The 10,000-nt window shown below is 45.8% G+C and overlaps 1 protein-coding gene across 2 annotated transcripts in view; it reads left to right on the forward strand.

The window, feature by feature from the left end:
* The window catches only part of mpp7a (MAGUK p55 scaffold protein 7a), a 127,181-nt gene that overhangs the window by 94,948 nt on the left and 22,233 nt on the right, over positions 1-10,000 (forward strand). The window contains exon 12 of one of the 2 annotated variants that reach the window (XM_053639309.1): positions 4,802-4,972. The exons of the other annotated variant lie outside the window; for it this stretch is intronic. Coding sequence (XP_053495284.1) covers positions 4,802-4,972 — 171 coding nt within the window. The remainder of the gene's footprint in view (positions 1-4,801; positions 4,973-10,000) is intronic. 2 annotated transcript variants of the gene reach the window in all.

The raw sequence follows: 10,000 nt of genomic DNA on the forward strand, positions 1-10,000 counted from the left end.
ACGTGGTGGCTCAACGGTTAAGGCTCTGGGTTACTGATCAGAACGTCGAGGGTTCGAGCCCTTGGGCAAGGCCCCGACTCAACAGTGGCAGCTTGGTGGTGCTGGGGCTTGAAACCCATTCTCTTAATCAGTAACCCAGAGCCTTAACCATTGAGCCACCACTGCCTCTTACCAGATCTGGGCTGGTAAAGTGTCTGAAGCTTTCTAGCAGAGGAGGTCAGATAATGCTCTGGGTTATTATAAACAGAGACCGTGTGTGTATGTATGTAGGTGTGATCACACACACGGTTGTATGATGGATCGAGCAGGTGCGTGATGAGGAAAATCGGAGTAGCAGTTTTGGCCTCCCTCCTCCTCTATGATCCCATTTGGCGCCGCACAAAGCATAAATGTACTAATGATCCCAGCTGGCAGCCCAACAACTCTGTCTGTGTGTGTTTCCCCTGATGCATTAGCTAACATTCCTGCCTTGACATTCTTTTGTCTGACGAGCTCTGGGATAGGACAGAGAGGAAAAACAAATACCGCTCCATGACACAAGCTGTCTCTTTCTCCTTCGACGACGGGAGCGGGAGTAACCGAGCCTGTATCGCTCGGGCAGAAAAGCACTTTCCACATATGCACTTCAATGGAAAACGGCTTCTACAGTGTCGCTCCCCAGACACCAATTCCTACACAGTACAGCTTGATTCAGAGTACTGTCCAATACATATTTCAAATAGCGCTGCTAAATAGTTGTCGTTTTCCTTTTAAAAAAGAAAAAAAGAATAAAAAAATAAAAAAAGATCAGCATCTGTGATTGTGATCCGATTCTTTTTTTATATCTTTTTTTTTCCCTTTCTCTTTCCTCGTCCTGCTGCAGGAAATAGGGTCGCTCATAAATGCAGGATATGGGAAGTGGTCACTGGGGTTGGGGTACGCATAAAAGATTGTTGTCCCTCAGGGATATGGATACAATAATCTTGAATCCAGTTAACACGCACACTTGGGGATCAGAGGTCTCTGTATGTGCACTAAATGGAGAGTTCCTCCGGAAACTGTTTGATGCTGGGGGTCTCCCTGATGCTCCTCCAGGGGCCTGTCTGCTATCCGTAACATCTTCAGCAGACGCCTGTAAATGAGGGGGTGAGAGATCCTGGATGATGCATGCCTGAGAGCTTGGGTTAACCATACACCATACGTACGTCTCTTTTCAATTCCAGTTGAACTCTGGATCGTGATTGGTCAGAAGGTGTTGGTTAGTTTTCTATTACAGCAGCTCTGACCGTATCACAGCTGCAAATCACGGTTAAATGCACTCGTTCTAATACGTCATCGTTTCTATAGAAACAGCTCGTTCAGAGAGACCTATACAGCGAGTGCTCCGTATAAACAGATTAAAAATGTTCATTATTTCCTGTATGGAAGGAGTCTCCGGTGTCAGAGGTAAAGCTGTACGTGTATGTTTTCTGACACTGGAATATCTTCAGGAAAGAGGAGGTCGGGTTTGTGATCTGTCTGTAAAATGACAGCCACAGGGGTTGTTTTTTTTAGGTCCCGTTAACGTACTCACACCAACCTGGTGGTGGTGTTTGTTTTTTCTATAACTGCACCACACACAGTGCTTCATGCTTTACTTAACAAGGAGTCCTCCTTTATCCTTTATGTTGGGACATGGAAGGGATAAGCCGATGCCCGTAGAAGGAAAAAATCTCCCTCGCAAGAGTTTCCCTAAAATTCCAACAATGCACAAAGTCGCTCGAATGTGTCCAGGTTTGTTTTCTTCACCTGGAAAAACTTGCAAGGCCTAAACAAGCGGAATACTTGAAAATCCATGTTCCCGTGTAACTTGGACAAATCGATACAACATGGGACAAGAAAATAAATTTAGGTTGTAGGGACGGGTCTGGTTCCACGTTTCCATACGCTGAGAAAGAAATGCAATGCGTCTGTGTTCTGATTTATAATCAGACAGGTATGGCTTTACTTAGGGGTACATGGTCCTAAAAAGCACTTTGTCTTACTCCATCGTGTGTGTGTGCATTTCTCTTCTCTCTTGTGTCTAAAGAGATGTTGGGATAAAGGAGAAAGTCATGCCAATTTGACCTGAGAATTTTGCCAAGGCTTTTCTTATCCTTAATTTACACGTCTTCGCTCTTATCGTTCCTTCTTTTTAACAAATACCTCGACGACTTGTAGTTACGCTCTTGGCGTCATTTTCTTTCCTTCGGGTCTCTCGTGTTAATATTTATAGTGTCTGAGGGCCTTCTTTTCGAGGTCCTCTCCGTATACAGGCCGCAGCAGCGACTTCTGAGCGTACTCTGGAAATTTGGGAGGAGCAGTGGCTCGTGTGCAAGTGTACTCTATATTTACACTGAATTTAGAGGCTTTAATAAGCTGGTGTTTTTAGGGGTTTTTTTTCTTTCCTTCTCTCGCTGGAAGGGTCGGTTTGATTTGTGAGCTGCTAGTCAGTAATTGTAAGTTCCATTGCGCCAATTAACTAGCCATTAGGCGGTGCAGGTCTGGGAGCATGGTGTGGACATGTCTGCATGTTCCAGCCATTATTCACCATGTTCAGCACCAGAAACTGGAAAACGTTGCTCTGTCCCATGTCTGTTTTCCATATTTATACCTGTTACTAGTAGTAGAAGCTATTTCGGATGGACTCGCTTTGCCAGTATGCTTCATGTCGTCCCTCGCGATGATTTGTCTTACCGAGATGCATTCTTCTGAGGGGGAAAAAAGAGAGAGCGAAATTGGAATTAATGTTCCATAAGCGTATCCAGCGTCCAGAATACCGAAAGATATTTTTTTCTCTCTCTCTCTCTCCCCCCCCCCTTTCATTCTGGAATGAATTCATTTCCATCTAATTTAAGGAACAGGAGGCTTTGCAGGGAGAACTTTTCAATCCAAGCCTTGATTTATTCATCCGCATTGAAACGGAGGGCAGCGTTTTTGGCGGCTCCGGACCGAGACGTCTGTAAGGCTTTAAACGGTTTTGAAAGGTCGGACTTATGAAGTCCCTTCAAGTGAAGAACAGGAATTTGTACTGACTGGCTGTGATGGAGAACCTACGCACCTGCCTTGAAGTGGAGAAACAAAGATTCTTCACGCCAGAACCGGCGGTGCGTCATATAGGCCAAAAGGCACAATTATGTACTCGAACACACTGTCCTTGCATGTAAGGTAATCGGAACTCTGTGTTTTTGGCTTATTAATGCAGATCGTTTTTCCAAAACGAATTAGGTTTGATTAAATTATGGGTTCGACTGACACAAGCACAGCAACTTCCAGGTTAACTCGAGTGAAACGAAAGTCGTTCCAGTGTAATTTTATACTAAGGACTTGCGCACACACACACACACTTGTAGTACAGGGTCGGTTTGACTTATGGCGTGTTTCATTTGTATCCCACCATATCATTAAGTGACCCTATTAAGTGAACAAGCTGTAAGGAATGAATGGCTCTCTCTGCAGTGACACATCTGTGCAGCTCTGTAGCGGGCACTGCGGAAACCATTATAACCAATAAATCAGGTACTTCTCTCTTACCCCCATTGCCTCAGTCCATAATTTTCATACTCGCTTAATCTCTGGTATCTTACATCATATCCGCGCGTCTATTCATCGCTTAAGAAAACAAAAGGAGTCGCGTACGCTGGTGCGAAAGTGCAGCGATTGATGCAGCAGTGGAATATTAGGTGTCTTTGGTTTGGTTGAGCGCTCGTGCTAGCTAGCGTCTGTCACGAGTGAGAAATGACGGGTAGGTTTCTGTTTTTCAGCGTGGTCTGCGCCGGTCGTTTGAGAAAGCGGGATTGAGTAGCTCTCCGGGATAATCAGACAGGAAGTTTTTGTGGTGGCATTGCCGATTACCTCCGGCACATGAAAACCCATCAGCTGTAACGGCTCCTGTTAGGAGGACTCCGATCGGGCTCGTTCCTGCAGCGCCAGAGCCTGAGGATTCTTCCCTCCATTTCATTCTGTCTGCTTCAGAAAGACACAAATATGCGAATGTGAAAAAGCAGAAGCTAATTGCGGTGTCGGATTTTGCACAGACAAGCAGAGATGGGTCTGCGCTGGCCTCGTTGTGGAGAGACTCAGGAAAGGGAAGTGATATCTTATAGTTGATGGGGGGGGCAGTGATGGCTTGAGGGGCAGTGGTGCCTTGAAGATTAAGGCTCTGGGTTGGTTACTGATCGGAAGGTCGGGGTTCAAGCCCCAGCACTGCCAGGTTCTGGGTTACTGATCGGAAGGTCGGGGTTCAAGCCCCAGCACTGCCAGGTTCTGGGTTACTGATCGGAAGGTCGGGGTTCAAGCCCCAGCACTGCCAGGTTCTGGGTTACTGATCGGAAGGTCGGGGGTCCAAGCCCCAGCACTGCCAGGTTCTGGGTTACTGATCGGAAGGTCGGGGGTTCAAGCCCCAGCACTGACAGGTTCTGGATTACAGATCGGAAGGTCGGGGGTTCAAGCCCGAGCACTGCCAGGTTCTGGGTTACTGATCGGAAGGTCGGGGTTCAAGCCCCAGCACTGCCAGGTTCTGGGTTACTGATCAGAAGGTCGAGGGTTCAAGCCCAAGCACTGCCAAGCTGCCACTGTTGGGCCCTTGAGCAAGGCCCTTACCCCTCTCTGCTCCAGTTGTGCCGTATCATGGCTGACCCTGCGCTCTGACCCCAACCTCTTAACATTCCAGGATAAGTGGAAAAAAAAAATGAATTTCACTGTGCTGTAACGTATACGTGACCAATAAAGACTCGTTATCATTATAGTTACTAGACGTGTGGACAGCACTCCTAACCTTGAACCTCTTTTCCTATCTGTTTAGCTGTTTTACGGAGGAGCTTCCGTCTCAGCAAAAGAGGAAAGAAGACAAACAAGTCCATGTACGAGTGTAAAAAGAGCGAGCGGTACGACACCGCTGACGTCCCCACTTACGAAGAAGTCGCTCCGTACTGCAGAGCTCACGGAGCCAAGCACAGACTCGTCGCCCTGCTCGGTAAGTGCTGCTACGCTACTGTACGTGTTTATAACAAGACGTCACCAAGACGTCACCAACTTCACAACCTGTATACAAACATCTTTATAACTAAACACTTTTTATTTCATTAGAAATCGTATAACTGATTTGATTCAGTTTAAACAGCCATTCATACGTTTGCTTATTTATTTATTTTTTTATATAAGGCGGAAACCCCCGAAGCATAAACTCGTCTGTCCCGAAGATGTCTGAAAAGTTACAGCTTTATCTCTGACTGTTACCTGGCACTGACACTGGAGACTCCTTCCATTAAATATTAAATAAAGCAAATCTCCTTACAGAAAAGTCAGCACGTCAATGGTGACATGGTGAATTTGTTCATCTTTCTCTGCTCTGTAAACGATAACGTAGCGCAGGAGGTAGCCGTTTCTGCTCCTTTCCCAGGCGAAAGTCCACGATGCCGTATGCTTTACCTCTGACGGATACAATCGCGGGGACTATTTTAGTCTTTATTTAGCGCTGGGTCATGGCGATGCACCGTGTGCTAGGCCTTGCTTGGGTTTAGTTTGGTGAATTAAACGGCGTATGGACTTCATCACAAACCGTACGTGTGCTCCGAGTGTTTTTCTCTCATCACGATGCCCCAATTAGGCCTCTGCTATTGCAGTCAGGCTAACGCAAATATTTTCAATTAACTCTCCTAATTTGGAGGACAGTGTCATGGACAGTCTCAGCGCTGACGGGGAAAAGACCCTGCCGTCAGTCTGCTGTGTGTTTGCTCTGTTTTTATTTCAGCTTGTTTTTCTGTCCCGTGAGATGAACCTTCCTGCTTTTCCTGCTCGGTATTTTCTTTTCCCCCCATCCTCCTCTATTTTTCTTTTTTGCTCTCTATTATTGTTCCTGTCTTTCTGGGTTTCTCTGTCCTGTCTTTGTTTCGCATTTTATTTTGTGATTAATGTATTTCTCTCTCTCTCTCTCTCTCTCTCTTTCACACACACACTCTTTCTCTTTTTCTCTCTCTCTCTCTTTCACACACACACTCTTTCTCTTTTTCTCTCTCTCTCTCTTTCACACACACACTCTTTCTCTTTTTCTCACTCTTTCTCTCTCTCTCTCTGTCTCTCGCTCTCTTTCTTTCATTTTTTTGTGATGAATATATTTCTCTCTCTGTCGCTCTCTTTTTCTCGCTTTCTTTCTCTTTGTGTCTCTCTCTCTGTTTCTCTCTGTCTCACTCTGTTTCTCTGTCTCTCTCTTTCTCTTTCACACACACTCTCTTTTTCTCACTCTTTCTCTCTCTCTCTCTTTCTCACACACACTCTCTTTTTCTCACTCTTTCTCTCTCTCTTTCTCACACACACTCTCTTTTTCTCACTCTTTTTCTCTCTCTCTCTTTTTCTCACTCTTTCTCTCTCTCTCTCTGTCTCTCGCTCTCTTTCTTTCATTTTTTTGTGATGAATATATTTCTCTCTCTGTCGCTCTCTTTTTCTCGCTTTCTTTCTCTTTGTGTCTCTCTCTCTCTGTTTCTCTCTGTCTCACTCTGTTTCTCTGTCTCTCTCTTTCTCTCTCTCTCTCTTTCACACACACTCTCTTTTTCTCACTCTTTCTCTCTCTCTCTCTTTCTCACACACACTCTCTTTTTCTCACTCTTTCTCTCTCTCTTTCTCTCTTTCTCACACACACTCTCTTTTTCTCACTCTTTTTCTCTCTCTCTCTCTTTCACACACACACTCTCTTTTTCTCACTCTTTCTCTCTCTCTCTGTCTCTCGCTCTTTCTTTCATTTTATTTTGTGATGAATATATTTCTCTCTTTGTCTTGCTTTCTTTCTCTGTCTCTCTTTCTCTCTCTCTCTGTTTCTCTTTCTCTCTGTCTCTCTCTCTCTCTCTTTCTCTCTGTCTCGCTCTCTGTCTGTTTCTCTGTCTCTCTCTTTCTCTCTCTTTTTCTCTATATCTCTCTCTGTCTGTTTTTCTCTGTCTCTCTCTTCATTTCTCTCTTTCTCTCTCTCTGTTTCTGTCTCGCTCTCTGTCCTTCTCTCTGTCTCTTTCTCTCTCTCTTTCACACACACACTTTCTTTTTCTCACTCTCTCGCTCTCTTTCTTTCATTTTATTTAGTGATGAATATATTTCTCTCTTTCTCGCTCTTGCCTTCTTTCTCTTTGTCTCTCTTTCTCTCTCTCTCTCTGTTTCTCTCTGTCTCTCTCTCTCTCTCTCTCTCTCTCTGTTTCTCTCTGTCTCTCTCTCTCTCTCTCTCTCTCTCTGTTTCTCTCTGTCTCTCTCTCTCTCTGTTTCTCTCTGTCTCGCTCTCTCTCTCTCTCTCTCTCTGTTTCTCTCTGTCTCGCTCTCTGTTTCTCTATCTCTCTCTGTTTCTCTCTGTCTCGCTCTCTGTCTGTTTCTCTGTCTCTCTCTCTCTCTCTCTCTCTCTCTCTCTCTCTCTGTGTTTCTCTCTGTCTCGCTCTCTGTCTGTTTCTCTCTCTCTCTCTCTCTCTCTCTCTCTCTCTCTCTCTGTGTTTCTCTCTGTCTCGCTCTCTGTCTGTTTCTCTGTCTCTCTCTTTTGCTCTCTTTTTCTCTATCTCTCTCTCTGTCTGTCTTTCTGTCTCTCTTCATTTCTCTCTTTCTCTCTCTGTTTCTCTCTGTCTCGCTCTCTGTCCTTCTCTCTCTCTTTCTCTCTCTCTCTCTCTCCCTGTCCCTATATTTCTCTCTCTCTCTCTCTCTCTCTCTCTCTCTCTCTCTCTCTGTCTCTCTCTCGCTCATTCATGCAGCATGTAGACATTATTTTTGAATTCAGAACCATTAGTTAAATAACTTTGTTTTTTTTTACATTCTCTGTCATTCTGTCTCTGTCTCTCTCTCTCTCTCTCTCTCTCTCCTCTTTCTTTGTTCTGACCCTGAGCGTTCCTTGGCCTGGATGTATCTCTGTTTTTAAGTGTGAATGAAACACTCGTTCATCTAAACCAAAGCCTTTTGCCACGTTTAACTTCACCATCACGAGAAGTCGTGTGACGCCGGCTCCGGACGACGCGGTGAAACAGAACCCACCGTGTTCCTCTCTGCTTTCCCTCCGACGCAAGAGACGTGTCCGTCAGAGGCTCCGCTTCAAACGAACGTCCAGACCAATAAGGATCTTATCTGTTTAGACACGTATTAATCCCCGAGCCAGGATAAACGCACGCGTACACGTGCGCACGTTATTAGAGAGATCACCATCGTGTCTCGGCTGAAACCTGATTATTTAACCGAGCAGACGATCCGCTTTGCTCGACGTCTTTTGATTCCGGCCGAGGGAAATGTCCGTGACGTCGGTGTCATGGGATTCCTGTTAGCAACGGTGCTAACACCGGGACGCGATGGAAAGGACGCGACGTCCAGGACGGAAAAATTCATTTAGAAATAATAAACAAAATATCGAAGCGGTAACAGATTGACGTGATTTTGGCTCTCGGGTTTTACACGGGTAGTGTGTGTGTGTGTGTGTGTGTGTGTGAGGATTTGAAGGATATGGAGACTGCGAAGATTACAGAACTATCGATCAAATCACAAATACACACCAGCCGTGACCGAAAGCAAAGAAAACGCCCCCTGTACTCAGAGTTCCTGCTTGGGATCTGGACGCGCTCTTCAAACCCGAGTGACGTCAGAGCACGCCTGGCCGGACAGCAGGAGACAAAGCAGGACTTCTTACCTTTCAAGCGAGTTTAAACGCACTATTTTGTGGAGTTCTTTCTGATTCCTGCGGCCAAAAACGCTCGATTTTGCTGCAGCTTTTTAAAAAAGAATGTTGCCGAGATTTCCGTGCTTTTTATTTTTGCGGGAATCGCGATCGCACGAAATTGTTCTGCGCGCTCTTTCGCAGCGATGTTTGTTGGTAAACGAGACCTTCTAGCTGTACTCATGTTCGACGCACGTGAATCGAAGACCGCTTCGACCGAACGAGCGTCGCGACGACGCGTCCCGGCCCGATTCTGCGGAAGATCTGCGGGAATTTTGGAACACCCCAAGCTCCTCCGAATACGGCGCGGTTCCCTCGATTCCGCGCCCGTTTCTGCGATCTCGAAATCCTGGAGGGACTCGACGGGTTATACAAGCACCTCGCTTTAATCGAGCTCCGAGTACAATTCATGCCTTGAATCCCGTTTAGATGATGCAGGTGTTTGTCTCATCTTCCACATCTCAGTGGAAGCTCTGGTCCTCATTCCGTTCGCGCAGACAGCCGTAGGTTAAAGAGGGGTGCCTCTGAACGATGGAGCGTATCGATATTTACCGATACGTCAGTGTTTTGAATCGCAGTTCTGACACGCTCGGATGAGACGCGCTGAAATGAAGGGGTCGGAGAAAGCATTATGGAAAATGTGTCTGTGAACTGTGTGTGTGTGTGTGTGTGTGTGTGGGTGAAAACACATTGTGGACGCGACAGGTTCATGCTGAAACATTGAATATAACCGTGTATTATAACACAGTGTGCTGCTCGGCCTGGAAGTGATTACACGTCTGCTATTAAAGAGCTCTCCTGCTAATGAGAGACCTGATCAACTCTGACACTTTTACTGCTTCTGCAACAGTGTGAGTGAGAGAGTGCGTGCGCGTGTGTGTGTAAGTGAGAGAGAGAGAGAGAAAGTGTGTGTGTGTGAGAGAGAGAGAGAGTGTGTTCAGATACACACCATCTTATCTCACAATAAGACGATACTGTCAGACACTCGCGCTCAGACTAAATCAGAAAACATTCACTAAAATTTCTCAAATCTGTTGTTGTTTAAAAAAAAAAAAAAAAAAAACACACAAAAAAAATGTAGCCACTGTTTCCGCTGGTTAAAATCACTGCAGCGTAAATAAAGAAAAGAGAAGGAAACGACAGACGATGAGAGGTGAGTTAGGCCTGTGTTCGATCGGGTTTAAGTGGTAAGGTGTGTGTGGGTGTGTGTGTGTGGGTGTGTGTGTGTGTGAAGAGCGGTTTAAGGCGGACTGTATCGCTGCTGATCCGATTATCAGATTAACACACGGCACTACAATACGCACAGACACAGCCGAGTTAGGAGACCGTGAGAGAGAGTGG

The sequence above is a fragment of the Ictalurus furcatus genome, chromosome 13 (genome assembly GCF_023375685.1).
Source record: "Ictalurus furcatus strain D&B chromosome 13, Billie_1.0, whole genome shotgun sequence".
Lineage (NCBI taxonomy): Eukaryota > Metazoa > Chordata > Actinopteri > Siluriformes > Ictaluridae > Ictalurus > Ictalurus furcatus.